This window comes from Nicotiana tomentosiformis, chromosome 2, assembly GCF_000390325.3.
Source record: "Nicotiana tomentosiformis chromosome 2, ASM39032v3, whole genome shotgun sequence".
Lineage (NCBI taxonomy): Eukaryota > Viridiplantae > Streptophyta > Magnoliopsida > Solanales > Solanaceae > Nicotiana > Nicotiana tomentosiformis.
In genome coordinates, this window is record NC_090813.1 from 92,028,365 (window position 1) to 92,046,859 (window position 18,495).

Genomic DNA, 18,495 nt, shown 5'->3' on the forward strand with positions numbered 1-18,495 from the left:
ATCCGCAAGACTCTATTAGGTCTGCTCATAACTTGTGAGACCTACGTGTACCTAGTGCTCTGATACCATATTGTCACGACCTAATTTCACCTATAGGTCGTGATGGCGCCCAATACTACAGCTAGGCAATCCAACTTAATAATTTAAGCATATATTGAGAAAATTTAAAACTAAGAAAAATAATAAAATCCAAATTCTATCAATGTGTGTGCCAAGACCTAGTGTCACAAGTGTATGAGCATCTAGTAGATTATACAAAATCTCAAATATTGTCTGAAATAAAATAGACAGAATAAAAAATACAAGGAGAGACACTAGTAGCTGCAGAACGGCTCAGAAAGGCAGCTCACCACTATGCCCCTGGATAGCGTGGGTGTAAGACGATAGGCCCCCCACTAGTACTTGCCTAAGGTCCTGCACAAAAAGTACAGCAAGTGTAGCATGAGTACGTAAACAACATGTACCCAGTAAGTATCAAGCCTAATCTCGAAGTGGTAGAGACGAGATGGCCGACTTTGACACTCACTATGGGTCAATAATAATAATTGAAATACAACTAGGATATTTAAATCAGCATGATGTATAAAATTTACAATAATTTATTTAAGCAGCAGAAATAATCAAATTCCTTCAAATGCAACAATTCTCAATATATTAATTAAATTCCTTAAATTCAAATAATTTCCAATTTATCAATTAATCTCATTTACAGGAATAACAATTAATTCCTTAGCAAGCAGAAATAATAATTCATAAAATTTCAAGGATTCTCCAAATTATCAATTAGTTTCGCAAGCTGAAATAACTATTAAAGTATCATGTAATTATTATTATTAAACACGATTTCTGCCGAGGACGTACGGCCCGATCCAGAGTATCGTGTACACTGCCGAGGGACGTGTGGCACGATCCATAGATGCATCTATCCTGCCGAAGCATTCGGCCCGCTCCACAAGAAATGAGGATATTTTTTTATGTACCTCCGGAATGAGAGTATATTTGTTATAAGATAAATTCAGGAGGAAGAACAATTTCTCTTAACAATTAATTAATTTAAAAAGAAAAATCAAGTATATATGAGATTTTCATCCTTTAATATTTTTATCTAACAATTCTCAATATATATATATTTAATATATATTAAATAATATTAATTAAATAAAGAATACAATTTACACAAGTAATTCATGCTTTGAGTCCTAAACTACCCGGACTTTAGCATTAATAGTAGCTACGCACGGACTCTCGTCACCTCGTGCGTACGTAGCCCCCACAATTAGCAACAATTATTTAATTTTAATCACCTATGAGGTAATTTTTTCCTCACAAGATTAGATAAGAGACTTACCGGGTCTTGCTCCAATGTAATCCACTAGAAGGCTTTTTCCATGATTATCCAACTCTGACTGGCTCGAATCTAGCCAAAAATATTTCGATACAATCATTAAAAATTATAGGAATCAATTCTATAAGATAATACTATATTTTTAATAAAAATTCCGAAATTAATTAAAAATTCGTCCGTGGGGCCCACATCTCGGAATCCGGCGAAAATTATAAAATATGAACACCCGCTCAACCACGAGTTTATCCATACCAAAATCACTAAATTCCGATAACAATTCGGCCCTCAAATTCTCAAATCTATCCAAGAGGGTTTTTAATATTTTTCAACTCAATTCACCAATTAAATGATAAAAATAGTGATGGATTCGGGTAATTTAACCAGTATTGAGTTAAGAACACTTACCCCGTTGTTTTCTCTGAAAATCTCTCAAAAATCGCCTAAATCCGAGCTCCAAATCGTTCAGAACTTAAACTCTCTACCCAGTGATTTCTTCTACGCGATCGCGAACTTCCTCACGCGATCGTGTAGCACAATTTTTTCTGCCCAAACATTAACCCTACGTGATCGCATCTCTCTTCACGCGATCGCGATGCACCAGGTTCCGACTCTACGCAATCGCATCTCTCTTCACGCGATCGCGATGCACCAGGTTCCGACTCTACGCGATCGCGTAGCACAACGCGTGGCCCAACTTCCTCTCAAATTTCCCCTACGCGATCGCAAACAATGACACGCGATCGCGATCCACACACTGGCCAATCCTACGTGATCGCGGACGTGTCCACGCGATCGCAGTGAACAAATTCCTAACTGCCCAAATTTATCCTATGCGATCGCAACCCCATTCACGCGATCGCGTAGAACAAATCCACCTCTGCCTAACTTACTCTACGCGATCGCAGACCAACTTACGCGATCGTGTATAAGGATACCAGAAGAAAATACTAGCAGTTATCAGCAGTGTTTCAAAGGCTAAAAGTGATCCGTTAGTCGTCTGAAACTCACCCGAGCCCCTCGGGACCTCGACCAATTATACCAACAAGTCCCAAAATATCATACGAACTTAGTCTAACCCTCAAATCACACCAAACAATGCTAAAATCACGAATCATCCCCCAATTCAAGCATAATGAAACTTAAGATTTCCAACTCCTACATTATGTACCGAAACCTATCAATTCAAGTCCGATTGACCTCAAATTTTGCACACAGGTCATAAATGACATAACAGAGCTATAAAAATTTTCAGAACTGGATTCCGACTCCGATATCAAAAAGTCAACTCCCCGGTCAAACTTCCAAACTTAAATTCCTATTTTAGCCATTTCAAGCCTAATTTAACTACGGACTTCCAAATAAAATTTCGAACACACTACTAAGTCCAAAATCACCATACAGAGCTGTTGGAATCGTCAAAATTCTATTCTGGGGACGTTTTCTCAAAATATTGACCGAAATTAAACTTAGCACTTTAAGGCCAACTTAATGAACCAAGTATTCCAGTTTCAACCCAAATACTTTCAAATCCCGAACCAACCATCCCCGCAAGTCATAAATCATTAAAAGCACATACGGAAGGTTTTATTTTAGGGAAGGGGATTCTAAAAGTTAAAATGACCGATTGGATCATTACAGTTTGGCTCAAGCGGTTTCTTCAAGAGTTGGAATTGCATCAAAAGGAGTATGTCGTCTATTGTGACAGTCAAAGTCCAATAGACTTGAGCAAGAACTCCATGCACCATGCAAGAACAAAGCATATAGATGTGAGATATCATTGGATTCGTGAGCAGGTGGAGAACGAATCTTTATAAGTCAAAAAGTTTCACATGAGTGAAAATCCTACTGATATGTTGACCAAGGTGGTACCAAGAGACAAGTTCGAGCTATGCAAAGAACTTGTCGGCATGCACTCAAACTAGAAGACAATGCTACCTCATCTAGATAAATGAGACTGGAGGGGGAGATTGATAGGGTCCATCTCATTCAAAAGCCAAAGTAATAGGCATGTGCCTAAGGAAAATTTCTTTGGTTTGGTAGCCAACTTTGTTGAATTTTTTTTGTTTGGTAGCCAACTTTGTTGAATTGTCAACACTGAAGAAAAAGACGAAAAAATGTGTGCAAGTTGTCAAATATAATAGGCTTTAGAGAGTGATGCTTCGGCTATAAAAGGAGAGCTTCAGCTCTCATTTCTATACACCAATCTCAGAGGAAAAATATATCTAACAGTTAGAAAGAAAGAGTGAAGTTTCACAGACAGGGTATAAGAAAATAGTCTATGAGAAAAATAGATTGTGAGCGATATTGTAGTGAGGTGGGAATATCAAAAGAGGGTTATTTCTTTTGAGTGTTGTAGTGGTCTTTAGAGTATTTTACTCGGACATGTAAAGTGTAAAAATTCCTTGCTATAGTGATATCAGTTGCTCCTTTCGGAGCCGTAGTTTTTTTCCTTATTCAAAAGGGTTTTTCACGTAAAAATTTTGGTGTCGTTGTCACTCCTTTATTCTTGTTAATTACCGTATCTCGGTGTTACGTTATTATTCCACTTTTATTACCGTAAATATTATTTCCGTAGGGGTTTATTTCCTATAAGAACTTCGGAAGCATGACGTGTCACTATTTAAATCTTTTCTCCTGCTATTAAAGACTTTACTTTTCAATTCCTCTTTGTTGTCTTGGAGGGGGGCATCTCGACGCTTTAACTTCAGTTTCAACAAACAAATGTAGTACTTTATCTGGGCCGTAAGGCAGAGACGCAGCTTTCTTCTTTAGCCGCACCAATTCTTTTTTCTCTTTTTTTTTTTAAATTTAATTCCCCGTTCACTTTTACTTATCCAATATACTAAATCAAGATTAAGATAATTTTTATCTTTCTATTTTATCCTTATCATTAACTACTAATTTCTTAAATTATTTTCTAAAGACTTTTGAAATTACTATGATTAGTATGGGTAAAATTATAAAATACACACTTTATTTTTTTTTAGACAATTAAAAGGGAACAGAGGGAGTATTTAATTACATCACTATTTTAACTCCTCTAATAAATGCTTGCTTCAACTACTCTTCTTTTGCTTTTTTCGATATTAGATAAATAAAGTAAGATAGTTCTTGTAAAATACTTTCTCTGTTCACTTTTAATTGTCAAGTATTTTAAAAATAAATTTTTATTTATTATTTTTTGCATATTAAGGAAAAAATAATATATTTTTCTTATTTTGTTCTTATCATTAATTACTTATTCTAAATTCATTAATAATATATACAAATTAATATAGATACTATGGTAAATTATACAATTTATTTATTAGTATTTTTTAAGGAGTGCAAAGTTAATAGTAGACAAGTAAAAGTGAACAGAGAGAGTATTCAACTCCTTTAATAAATGCTTGCTTAAACTCTTTTTGTCCTTTTTAGATGATAGAGGCCGAAGGTTTCAGTACTTCAAGAATTACTTACTTGAAAGTAATGCCAAAATTAAAGCTAATATTAATGGAAGTTGACTTTTGATTCTCAATCCCAATAACTTTATCAAAGCATTTGAAGGCTTGAAGCACAAATAACTTGCAAATATAGCCGACTCGAGCGTTCCAGGCAACTTCAGGCTACAGAAAAATTAAATCCTTGATAGCAACAAGACTGATCACAAAAATAGTTGTCTAGGATTCTCTCAAATCAAACAAGACCCACCATTTAAAATCTGTGGTTAAGATTATAGTCAATGAAAGTATAACAACACATAGACACTGCATTGTGCATCGGATTGATGTACTTCTTTTGCTTTATGCATTAGAGATTCAAAACGTATTGATCTGACTAATCCAAGATTGTGTCGTTTAAGACTTACAAAAGGGTAAGCGAGTCTATCCATTCCTGGGGGGCTCGAATTCATGCCTTTTGATTAAGGTGGAGGGACTGCATGCTGTATTCTGCACCAATACGAGCAAAGAATCTCTCATAAACACCATATAAAAGTATATTAAACTATATTTAGTGGTATCAACAATAAGGGTTGGCAGAGTTTATTGAATTAAACATTCCCAACCCTCCATCTTCACCCTACAACAAGTTGATCATTAGATAACAACAACCTGCATTCCTTCTGCCACCAATTTTTAGTAGCAGTTCAGCACAGAATATGTATAGAGTTAATTGATTCAAAATGAGTGTAATCTTATTATATGCATACATCTTTTAATTTCTTTTTGCACATATATTCATTGTTCAAGCTGAAAGAGTTCAATTAAACCCATGAAACCTGCCCTAGATCCGTTTCTGTGGTAACAAATTAAAAGCTCAGATGCAAAAGCAACAAAGGTTCTGCAGCAGCCACTTCCCACTCCACCCCATCCCCCATAAAAGGAAAAAGAAGGAATCCAGCAATGCACAGGTTAAATATCATCACATCCGCAAGAACTCTGCACAAGCTAATAATAAGAACATAAATAGACAGCACTTGCCCCTGAGATATAACACCGCGTAAATCCTAAGATGCTTGATGATGTTTAAGTACTATCATAGTGAAACAATGTCAATTCATGCCTAGAAAGATATGATTCATAGAGAGCTCATTGTGATTACTGAGTACAATCAGTTACATAACCAAACAAAATCTAACATGGTCTTAATTGCCCACAGCTATATATGCTCACATGCTAGTGACAGAGATAGAAAAGAGGTGACAAATTAAGAAAGGTAATCAAATGGGAACAAAGCATGCAACTCTATGACAAGCTATACTTCGCCCTTGGCCACTGGCGCTAAAAAGGAATATTACCTAGTTCTTCAGCAGATAACTACTATCTCTCAAACATTGGCCATTACTATGCCCTTTTCAGCGCATGCAATCTGTAGTCGTATATACAACTGCTAGGAGTTGGAGAATACTACCCCCCCCCCCCCCCCCCCGGTTAAGCCTCTGGAAAGGAAAAACACAAACAACCACTGCAGGATAGTTCAATTTATATCTATTACATTTCATCAACAAATATTTTAGATGTTGTCCCCAAAAACAGAGGAAAAGAGGGTTAATGAATAGAGGAAGAAAGGAAAGGTCGGTCAGGTTACTTATAGGGGAGCTCCATTCATGATGGTAAATTATAATAACACTTGAAGCAGAACAACAAGGTAAATAAGAAACTCGTCATGTTACCTCCAACTTATTTTACCACATGGGTGTTTCTTTTTACAAATACTCTAGTATGTTTCTCACTTTCTCGAATACAGGTATGCACATCAACTAAGAAAGCTAAACTCCCAGAAAAACCATCTACGAAACAAAAAGCTCTGACCTCACTCAAACAAAAAGGCAGGAACTAGCAACTAGATGGATCTACTCTAATTTTGTAAAAAGAAGTTGAGGAATCTACCCCTAAACTTTCTCCTACTAAACTGTGTAAATAACTGGTCCTACATGAGGGGGCAAAAAAAGGGTAAGTAATGCCAGTGGCAGAAAACTCTGGAGAAGCATAGCACAGCTGAAGACTTCCTGCATTGTCACCACCATTTAACATTTAAAGATTCCAAAGACACCTGTTTATGAGCTCTCATTGAAATTTAATGACCTGGACATTGCTGCTGGATTGGCTTTTAATATAGAAGAGTTTTCTGAAACACGGTTCCTTTCATCACTCTTTGGCAGCAAGGCTTTGAAAGAACCTCCGCTGACTGAATCAACTGCGCCATGTTTTATTCCCAATGTTGCCCAGATAGAACTCTTTGCAGCTTCCCCTGGATCACCAATTCGCAATGTTTTTGGAAACCATAGGCACTTCTCACGTGGATTACTCTCTTTTCGTGGCTCTTCTTCACTGCCCACTGATTTCAGAATAATCTCATCCCTTGGATGTTTCCCCAGAGTTGGAGAATTAGGACTAGAAGTTGGAGGCATTTGGTTTTGGGATGCAGTGGGTGGGGACATCCAAGGGACATTCCAAGAACCTGGTATTGCACAACCCCAATAAGCAGGGACGAATGGCATAGGAAAGCCAGGAAGATAGTAACCAGGTGGAGGTACTGCATTGCTCAAGTGCACAGAACTCCATGGATATGGCCAAGGAGCTCCAGTAAAGCAAGGTAAATGAGGTGAAAAGCTATTACAGTTCTGTCTTGGCATGTCGGGCGACCCATTATCACTATCCTTTGAACTTAAAGCAGTAACTGAAGATCCATCGGAATGATCATCTCCATTGTCTCCAGCCTGAATTCCAAGCTCCTTATATCTGTGGAACCCATTCCCAGAACAATTCTGCATAGTTTTATCAGCAATGTTCAAAACTGAACCCATTGACTCACGTAGGGGTTTGTCAGTATCAAATGCAAGAATAGTTCCATTGAGCTTGAGCGGAGGTGGCTGGACTCCATTTGAAAGATCTGTTAGTGTTTCAGAGATGGATATGTGACGGTAATGCAAAACTGAGTTCTTGTGTTTCCGACGGCCAGCACCTACAGGCACATTCCTCATAGTCCCACCAGCAGTCCAATATCTCTGACAATTCTTGCAAAAGTGTCTACGCTGGCTGACGTTGTAATTGTTGAAGTAACAAAATTTTGTTTCCATGCTATTACAGCGAGGACATGGAAGTGTCTTGTCTGGTTTTTTCAGGATTTTCTCCTGTGAATTACTTGTTTCAGCCTGTTCCACTTCACTTTTTGATGTTTTGGCTGTTGAACAGTCATTATAAGAAGGTGACTCCTCTATAATCTCACTATTCTCTGGAATTGGATTCCGATCCTGCAACTCCCCGGCAATTAAATGTTCATTCTCATCCGTACAATCATCACACTGACCCTGTATGTATAATGTGTATAAATCTAGTTTATTACGCTTTATTCAGATAACGGATAACTTATGGACGTGGCAAAGTCAGGCAAGTGTTTAACAAGATTTCACTAGATCCTGATACCTACACTGACTACTGAGCTTCCCTATCATTGAAGGATGACGAGGTCATTAAGAAAATATTGAGGCTAAAGATAAAAGGAAGACATAATTATCATATATCATTTACATGCTAGTGAGGGAGGACAGAGGATTTGAGTACTTTTTACAGCTTAAGTATGTTTTGGACTGTTCCTCATATAGTTAGAGCACTAAATATAGTTGTTAAGAAAAGATTCATCGTTCACATTACAAAGAAATTAAATAACTTTTCCATAATATAATGCTTTCATATTCAATGACAATTGACAAGTTCAAAACTAAACAAGTCTAGCTCATATATAAATATCTGAAGTATGTTGGAGCATGGTTACTATATATATATTAGTGTTAGAAACGATGAAGACTTAACGAAACTTTGACAGGACATGTAACAATCATGCAACGTACAAAGCAAAGCTGTTGCTTGAACTATGCAAACACAGCTCGCCAAATATAGGGGAAAATAACTTGTTTAAGCACAACAAAACTCTTCCTATGTGCAAATCATAGCCTATCCCAAGCTCGAATAAGAAGGAGAGTTGGTAAGCCTATGGCCATATAAAAACAGTCAAATTATGGTAAAAATTTACCTACACCAGGTGTTAACACCAAACCAATGAACATGAGACATGTCTTGCATATACACTTTTTAATAGTTAACCATGGTTCAGTGATATGCATTTTCACTTTGATTTGTTGACTGTTAAGGTTAATTGTTCAGTTAGGTGTGATCACCTGGTGTGGGTAAGTATTTACCGTCAAAAATTACAAGTTACAAAGAATCCTCTAGATTGAGATTGAGTTTAGTTGAATGGAAACACAAGAAATTACAACTCTATTAACCTCCTGCATAAAATGGTGAATTCAGTAATTTTTTCATTAGAAAATAGCTAACCATTTATGGAGACAACTAAAAAAGGAGAAATTTATATGTTCAAGATAAAGAAAGAAACCAAATTAGAAAATTTCAGTATGCATGACCTAACAGTCAAAAGAGGTAAAATTTCCTACCCAAACAAAAGAACCAAAGTATGCCCTATACGAATCCCTTCCGTTTCAGCATAACCTAACAAAAATAATCAACCAAAACCCTAACAAGATGGTCCAAAAGGAAAGTCAACAAATAGTCTTCGGATGACTTAAGCACAATACTTAATAAATAAAGTCATTATATAGAAGAAGAAGCATTTATAATTATATACCTTGTGCTCTAGCTCATCTTCTCCAGCTGAGGAACTATAATCTCCGGTATCTGCCGGAAACGCCGCCGGAAAATGGGGCAACTGAATCGTCCGACCAAAGAGTTTAATGGCTGGGTCCTTATTAGCAATTGCTTCAGACATTAGCAAGTCCAAAAGATTTACTAGAAAAGTTTAGCAATAGAAGAGAGAGAAATGGATAAAGTGAAGTGATTTTGGGACTATTTCTCAATTGACATGTTTACACTTTTACTCATTCACCAGATAGAAAAAGAGATCTGACACCCACAAAGCACTTTCACTCTAAGCGTCTCTTTTGAGTTATGGGACTTTGGGTCTGGTTTGAGTCTTTAGTTTACCAAAATGGAAGATTTCAAATATTCTCGCCTATTTTTCTTCTTTACATAAATCTTTTTGCATTTTCATATGTTAAATAATTTGTTAGAGCACCTTATAGATATTTATTTTCAAATATTTTGAAGATTTAACTTCATTTATTTGCTTAAGTTAACAATTTTGTAGATATTATATTACGTGTAGAAAAGGTTAATACCCTAAGGGGGGTGTTATGCCACGTCAGTAAGAAAATGCGAGTGTTATTTGTGAGCCACAAGTAGTGTGTGGCCTAGAGATGTTCGCTTTTTCTCTCTTTCTCTTTCTTGGTTCTCTCAATAAAGTGGATGACTTTTTGATCCGAGTCAGCACTGCCTCTTTGCTTTCCGCCTAGCCTTTTCAAAAGATCGCCCAGCTTTTGGGGCTTTTCTTTTTTGTTCTTTTTGGGGATTTTCTTCCTTTCTTTTTCATCCGTTTCTATTTAGCTTATTATTCTTCTTCTAATTTGCTTAAAGAATAATGTCACCTTTCCATATAAATACTGTTTTAATTTAATATTATATTATCATTTTATTTATTATAACTGTTTACCCGAAAAATGGAGAGTTGAATTTATTCGTAATTCTAAGGATATGTGATATAGCTTAATACAAATCGTAAGGATAAAAGGAAATATCAAATATGGACCGCAAAGAATGCAAAATAAATAAAGTTGTAAAGAATGCGATTTTTAGGACTAAGCAAGATGAATCAGTTTACGAGGCTTAAAAGAGTAACTCTTGAATATAAGAGGATATGGTGCTTGAACTACAATGTGAGCTCCCAAAAAACTGCTCTTACAGAAATGATAACCCCCCGCCTTTATAGTAGAGGGATCTTACTTTAAATATAATTAAAAATACTCAGTGGGAGATCCATGATAAATCAACTTTTTCACAATTCCTGCCAAGATTCTCTCCTCTAGTGGGATTGCAACGGCTTTTGTCTGAGAGCTCGATCTTGACTCGAGCTCTCGATCTTGGCTTGAGCTCGATTCTGACTCGAGCTCTCGATCTTAGCTTGAGCTCTGTTCTGACTCGGACCCTTGAATTGATTCGGGGTCAATGTTTATCGGTCTCTGGATCATAAGCTTGATAGCTTTACTTTGCATCATAGTTCGATTTGGATTCGAGCTTGATAATGATATCAAACTCGACATTGATCGGCCCCTCGGGTTCGAAACTTGTTTGTACCATCTTCAGAACTCATCTCGATGTCTCACTTCGATCGATTACCTTTCGAACTCGATCAGACGTACGAAGGCCGAAATCTATTTCGACCGTATACAGATAGTCCCCTCGTTTCTTAGGAAGAATGTGGTGAGAAACGATATGATTTTTCAACAGCTCGATCGGATTATAAGTTGACGTTTCCATCGGGCTTGATCATGACGCACGTGATAGTTATCCCGTCGATTTAGTCTTTCAAGGCATTTAATGCATGTCAGACGGTGGTCGGCCACCGCTGATACTGAACCGCCATCGCTCAAACCTATAAATAACCCTTCCTTTTATCATTTACCACTTTTACATCTTCAATCTTCCAAATTTCCCAAGTCCCTTTTCGTATTCTCTGACTTACCCGCAAATCTGTGATTTCTCTTTGCAAAAAGCCCCTCTTCAATTTTACCAAATCTTTGTCACTTTCTTCTATTCCTCACCTTTGAATTCGAAAATGGCAAAAACATCACAAACCATTCCTCAGAAAGAGAAGGCTTCATCTTCACAGTGTGCCGCCGATGAGACACCGGCAGAACCATGGCCTGAGGAGTGCATTCCCGGGGCGTGTGTTCTTACTTCTGATTTTAAGGTCGATAAAGGCTTATTGATCCCTGGCCGGTGTGAGCCAGTATCGAGGTACATGTGTTCGATAACCGAGAAGCACCTCAAACAGCTAAAGAAAGATCGCAATTGGGATAAAAAAGAAATAATAATTCCTACTTCCGACGAAGATATCACCACTTACATGAAAGGGTTTTTGAATGTGTATACTTACCCTTTCACGTTAGGTCCCCTCGATTCCATTATTATTGACTTCTATCGTCAATACCAAATAACCCTAGGCCAGGTCCATCCTTCTTTTTGGCGAATCGTTATCTTGATCCGATACTTTATGAACAAAATCGAGGGGATGTCGTTCACCCTCGACCATCTTATCCGATTGTACCGTCCTCGACTTTTTCGAGGAGGGTTAATAAAACTTCAGCATCGGGCTACCAAGGCTCTGTTCTCGAGCATTGACGAGGACAGGGATCGGGGCTGGATGAGCAGGTTCGTTCGAGTGAGGACTTTGGACCTGATTCCGACCGAAAAGATGTCATTTCCCGAAGAGTGAAATATGAAACGTAAGTGTGATCCTGCTGTTACTTCCTTCTATTTTGTTCTTTCATTTCTTTTCTCATCGATACTCTTCTTTTTGTGATGCAGCGGTTCCCTGGATGCCAGGAGCAGTTCCTGATCTCAAGAACTTGGTACGAGCTCTTGTTTTGACCTCCACATACGCCGAGCGCTCATGGTGTGATTTGTCAAAGGGTCGGTGGGAGGACAAAAATTATGGTAAGCCCCTTTCTCGTACTCTTTGATAATTCGAACGAGATGCTTTCCCAATATTTTAATAAAATTTTCCATATGCAGGTTTGGGCAAAGATGCAGTTTTGAGGCCCTTATCCAACGAGGAAGAAACTTTGGCCTCTGTCCCAAAGCCGGTGAAGGAAAATAAAAGGAAAAGAACCTCCCTTCCCGAAGATCCAAAACAGAAAAAGTGGACGGCTCGTAAGACGAACAAGATTGTCATTCCTTTGACCGTGGAATCAGTTCTGCTTCTAAGGGATGAAGATGAAGAAGAAGAAGAAAATAATGGGTCCGCGCTGGCGGCCCGAACAAAAAGAACCACCGATGCCCCATCGGCAGCTGGATCAATGATGTTTCATGAGGCTCCGCCTCGAACTGAGGATATACCGGCGAAAGATTCGGGCGGAATCCCTGAATTATCAGAGATAGAAGACGTATCCCATCAGAGCCAATGGATGGGGGATATGTCTGAAGGGGACCCTCTTGAATCCCTTCGAACTGAAGAGAATGCTCCAAGTGATTCATTTGGGGCAGTAGCAATCGAAGATTCGCCCACCTTTCCCGCTTTTTCCTCAGGGGTGATTCGGGAAGCCCAAGCTTTGGGGGCCCTCGATCTAGACATGCCTCATGATGGAGAGGATCCCTTTCGTGACCTGTTTACCGGTATCGAGGACGTTGCCGGTGCTAGTGATGAATCGGATCTTTTTCACGGGGTGCAGCAGGCTTTGAATCAGGTAAGCCTTAAAATTATTTTGTCGGTACTACCTTTATGTTTACTTTTCATTTCTAACTTCATTTCTTGTTTCTTTGCAGGCATCGACAGTTCATCGAGAAGTATGTTCTCGGTCCCAAAATGAGTTGCATCGATACGAGGCCGACCTTCAACGGTTTACTGATGAGAGGAACTCCCTAAAACTTCTCTTAGGGCAAAGGGAATAGGAAATAAAAGACCTCCGAGCTGAGTTGGCCAAGGCTTACCGAGATCAGACCGATTTGTCTGAGCAGGTAATGATACTTTTAAAAGCCTATGGGCTTGATACCGGAACAATGGCTAATTTTTTGGTCTCACAGTTGCAGCAAAAAATTGAGATGATCGGGAAGCTTCGTGAGGAGGTCGACATGATAAAAGCGGAGTCTTTGCAGTGGAAAGAAGGTATGGACCGCTTTGCTGCAGAGAAAGAAACTGCTCGAGCCCAGTTATCATCGGCCAAAACCCAACTTCAGAGAATAAAGGAAAAAGGCCTGGTTCAAGCAAGAAGAATAGAGGAGTTTAAGGCTCGGTTGGCCTCTGTACTTGCCAAGGCCGAATCTGATACCGAAAAGGCAAAGGCTGATGCGGATGCACTCGTGGCTGTCTATTGGGCCGATGTTGAAGCTGCCCAGGTCCAAGCAAGAGAGGCAACCGAGACCGCCGATACTCAAGCACATTGGGTCGCTGAACTTGCTAAGTGCGATCTCGGAGGGAAACCCTCGAGGAGATCCATGCTCGTGGTTTCAACCTCGTTGAAGAGATAAAAAGGGCCAAAGAACTCGAAGCCGATGTTGAAGCCTTGGTTTCTGATGACGATGATGATGATGATGGGAGTAAGAGCGGATCCGAGAATGGGGAGAAGCCCGATAAAGAAGAGACCGCTCCTAAGGATGACCAGGAAGCTTAGTCCTTAATTTTTACGTTGTAATCAATCATGTGGACAATTTTGTATATAGAAATATCCCTTTTTTTGCCGACTTGCTTCTATTTTGTTTCCAGTCTTGTGAAGACTTTATTCACACCTTATGAATGTTTTCACAAGGATTTAAACAACTTAATCAAATTTGGACTTCGTAGCCTCTATAACCGAGCGAGCGCTTATTCAAACTTAAAGTGATGATGCCCTTAGGCTTATTAGTTGAGTCAATGATTCGAGCTCAAAGAAATATAGCCCGTAGGTGTAATGGTCAAGTGAGTGCTTGTTTGAACTCGAAATAAAAGTAACTCGTAGGCTTAGTAGTCGAGTGAATGATTCGAACTCGAAGTAATGTAGCCCGTAGGCGTAACGGTCGAGTGAGTGCTTGTTTGAACTCGAAATAAAAGTAGCCCGTAGGCTTAGTCGTCGAGTGAATGATTCAAAATTGAAGTAATGTAGCCCGTAGGCATAACGGTCGAGTGAGTGTTTGCTCGAACTCGAAATAAAAGTAGCCCGTAGGCTTAGTCGTCGAGTGAATGATTCGAACTCGAATTAATGTAGCCCGTAGGCATAATGGTCGAGTGAGTGCTTGCTCGAACTCAAAATAAATGTAGCCCGTAGGCTTAGTGGTCGCGTTTATCTTAATTCTGTTTGCATAATAAATCTCCAAATAGAGGAATTTTTCTTGAATATAAGATGTTGGTAAAAAGGAGAACTTTCTTTGCAAGTCACTATACATGTGTTCATGTTTCGCGTCTGGGTTCGGGCCAACTATATGAGCATGGTTCGTTTTGACCATTTGGCTCTTACAACCTTTCCTATTCGAACCCCGTTGTTGCGAAATAACTTTCTTGCATCAGAACTTGATATATTTGAGGGCTAATGCCCCCCAGTATTCGAGGTCGATTGTAAAGAGGCCTCGGATAATGTTGTAAGTGCAGCACGATCATTGGTTGCCTTATTAAAAACCTTGGCGAAAAACCTATTTGGGATAAAACTGGTCTAGGGGAAAAAGAGTGCAACGCGTGCTTTCAGATCTAAGGCTTTGTATTGAAGGATCCATCTTAGCTCTTAATCGGACTTCTGCAGGGGTCAGTTTTGAAATGTAAATGAATATGGGAGGGTCGTACCTTAGCAGTAGTATCGTTTTAGATGTGACACATTCCAATTGCTTGATAGTTGTTTTTCCGTTTATAATGCCGAGCTTGTATGATCCCTTTCCGACGTTCTCGAGAACCTGATATGGTCCTTCCCAGTTCGGTCCTAGTTTTCCTTCATTCGGATTTCGGGTATTGAGGGTGACTTTCTTTAGCACTAAGTCCCCGGGCTTAAAATAGCAGAGCTTGGTACTTCGATTATAGTATCTTTCGATTCGTTGCTTTTGGGCGGCCAATTGGACGAGAGCAGCTTCTCGTTTTTCGTCCGATAATTCGAGGCTAGTGTTTATAGCCTCGTTATTTGATTCTTCTGTCGTGTATCAAAATCTGACACTGGGTTCGCCGACTTCGACTGGTATCAATACTTCGGACCCATATACTAAGGAGAACGGGGTTGCCCCCGTACTAGATTTTGACGTTGTTCGATATGCCCAAAGGACTTCGGGTAGGATTTCTCTCCACTTTCCTTTAGCGTCAGTTCAGCCTCTTCTTTAGGTTTTGAATGATAGTTTTGTTCGTTGATTCGGCCTGTCCGTTCCCACTGGGGTGATACGGTGTTGATAATATCCTTCTTATTTTGTGATCTTTGAAGAATTTCATCACTTTGCTGCCAACAAATTATTTCCCATTGTCACATACTATTTCGGCGGGTATCCCGAATCGACATACGATATGATCCCAGATAAAGTCTATAACTTCTCTCTCTCTTACTTTCTCGAACGCCTGTGCTTCAACCCATTTAGAGAAATAGTCAGTCATAAATAAAATGAATTTAGCTTTACCTGGGGTCGATGGCAGAGGGCCGACGATATCCATTCCCCATTTCATGAATGGCCATGGGGATAGTTCTGAGTGAAGTTGCTCTCCGGGTTGATGGATCATTGCTGCAAACCTTTGACATTTGTCACACTTTCGAACAAATTCCTTCGCATCTTTGCCCATATCGATCCAATAATACCCTGCCCTGATTATTGTTCGGACTAATGGATAGGCACCGGAGTGATTCCCACAAGTGCCCTTGTGCACCTCACGTAGGATGTAATCGGTATCTCCCGGACCCAAGCATACTGCCAATGGTCCATCAAATGTCCTTCGGTATAGCGTTCCATCTGAAGCCAACGTGAATCGAGCAGCTTTAGTCCGTAGGGCCCTTGAATCTTTAGGGTCCGATGGGAGCTTTCCGTTCTTTAAGTATTCAATATACTTATTTCTCCAATCCCAGGTTAAGCTCGTAGAATTTATCTCGGCGTGACCTTCTTCGATCACGGATCTCGAGAGTTGAACGACAGTCCCCGAGCTCAAGTCACCTTCCTCGACCGATGATCCCAAATTCGCAAGTGCATCAGCCTCACTGTTTTGCTCTCGTGGAACATGCTGTAAAGTCCATTCTTTGAAATGGTGCAAAGTGACATGTAGTTTGTCCAAATACCTTTGCATTCTATCTTCTCGAACTTTGAAGGTTTTGTTTACTTGACTTACCACCAGCAAAGAGTCACATTTGGCTTCAATGACTTCTACTCCCAAGTTTTTAGCTAGCTCGAGACCTGTAATTATGGCCTCATACTCGGCTTCGTTGTTAGTCAACCTGGTAGTTTTAATAGATTGCCTAATAGTGTTACCCGTGCGTGACTTTAAAACTATGCCTAGCCCGGACCCCTTCACGTTCGAAGCCCCGTCCGTAAAAAGGGTCCATACCCCGATGACGTACCCGATTTCAACAGGAGTTCTTTTTCGACTTCGGGTACGAGGGTTGGCGTGAAATCGGCCCCGAAGTCTGCTAAAATTTGATACTTGATGGTCGTACGGGATTGATATTCGATATCGTACCCACTGAGTTCGACGGCCCATTTGGCCAATCGGCCTGATAGTTCGGGCTTGTGCAAAATATTACGAAGCGGGTAAGTGGTTAATACGCATATGGGGTGACATTGAAAGTACGGTCTTAACTTTCTAGAGGCGCTTATCAGTGCAAGTGCCAATTTTTCTAGGTGCGGATATCTAGTTTATGCTTCTCCTAAGGTCTGACTTATATAATAAACAGAAAATTGCGTACCTTGCTCTTCCCAAACTAGGACACCGCTTACTGTGATTTCCGATACTGCCAAGTACAAGCAAAGTTTTTCGTCTATTTTTGGAGTGTGAAGAAGTGGTGGGCTCGATAGATATCGTTTTAGTTCCTCTAACGCCTATTGGCATTCCGGGGTCCAAGCGAAATCGTTCTTCTTTTTGAGTAGAGAGAAAAATTTGTGACTTCGATATGATGATCTCGAAATGAATCGGCCTAAGGCTGCAATCCGTCCCGTTAGCCTCTGTACAGCTTTCACGTTGTCCACGATGGTGATGTCTTCGATGTCCTTGATTTTATCGGGGTTAATCTCGATTCCCCGATTTGACACCATGAAGCCGAGGAACTTGCCCGAACTGATCCCGAAAGGACATTTTTCGGGGTTGAGCTTCATGTTATATTTCCTCAAAATCTCGAACGTTTCCTGTAAATGGGTCAAATGGTCCTCTGAGCGCAGGGACTTAACTAGCATGTCATCAATATAAACTTTCATTGATTTACCTATTTGTTCTTCGAATATTTTATTTACTAGGCGTTGGTAAGTAGCCCCTGCATTTCCCGAAGGGCATGACATTATAACAATATGTTCCATATTTGGTGACAAATAAAGTCTTTTCCTGGTCCTCCGGGTTCATCTGGATTTGATTATACCCGGAATAGGCATCGAGAAAAGTGAGAATCTCATGGCCGGCCATGGCATCGATCATGCGATCGATGTTGGGCAGCGAAAAAGAATCTTTGGGGCATGGTTTGTTCAAATCCTTATAATCCACACACATTCTAAGTTTGTTCCCTTTTTTAGGAACTACAACTACATTGGCTAACCATTCGGGATATTTCACCTCCCGAATGGACCCTATCTTGAGAAGTTTGGTTACCTCGTCCTTTATGAATGCGTGCTTTACCTCGGACTGGGGTCTTCTCTTTTGCTTCACCGGTCTGAACCTAGGGTCCAAGCTTAGCCGATGCGTCGTTATGTCCAGTGGGATCCCTGTTATATCTAAATGGGACCAGGCAAAGCAATCAATGTTATCGATAAAAAATTGAATAAGTTTCTTCCTGAGTTCGGGGCTCAACCCCGTTCCCAGGTATACCTTCCATTCGGGCCAGTGCTCTATTAGTGTGACTTGCTCCTGTTCCTCAATCGTTGATTTGGTGGCGTCAGAGTCATCAGGAATCACGAAGGATCGAGGGATCC

General features: G+C 39.8%; 1 protein-coding gene across 3 annotated transcripts; it reads right to left on the minus strand.

The window, feature by feature from the left end:
* Window positions 1-249: 249 nt before the first annotated feature.
* On the minus strand, window positions 250-9,894 carry LOC104112880 (cyclic dof factor 1-like). Of its 3 annotated transcripts, XR_011414097.1 has the most exons (4): window positions 9,470-9,893; window positions 6,910-8,135; window positions 5,193-5,274; window positions 250-414 (listed from the first exon to the last, which is right to left on the minus strand). XR_011414097.1 is itself a non-coding variant. In XM_009622920.4 (3 exons), exons 1-3 carry the CDS (start codon window positions 9,608-9,610, stop codon window positions 5,247-5,249), a joined length of 1,395 nt encoding a protein of 464 aa, XP_009621215.1. In that variant the 5' UTR covers window positions 9,611-9,893; the 3' UTR covers window positions 4,952-5,246. The 3 variants fall into 3 exon arrangements, 2 of the variants coding, with proteins under 2 accessions (XP_009621215.1, XP_009621216.1); XM_009622920.4 differs by lacking the exon at window positions 250-414 and having other exon boundaries at window positions 4,952-5,274; XM_009622921.4 differs by lacking the exons at window positions 250-414; window positions 5,193-5,274 and having other exon boundaries at window positions 6,474-8,078; window positions 9,470-9,894.
* Between the last annotated feature and the right edge of the window lie 8,601 nt (window positions 9,895-18,495).

Bases quoted from the DNA above. Each gene is read 5' to 3' on its own strand.
- LOC104112880 (XM_009622920.4), bottom strand. From the start codon at position 9,610: ATGTCTGAAGCAATTGCTAATAAGGACCCAGCCATTAAACTCTTTGGT. The intron at 8,136-9,469 runs GTATATAATTAT...TTATACATACAG, and splicing joins AAGATGAGCTAGAGCACAAG to GGTCAGTGTGATGATTGTAC. The intron at 5,275-6,909 runs GTCATTAAATTT...GTATTGGTGCAG, and splicing joins AATCCAGCAGCAATGTCCAG to AATACAGCATGCAGTCCCTC.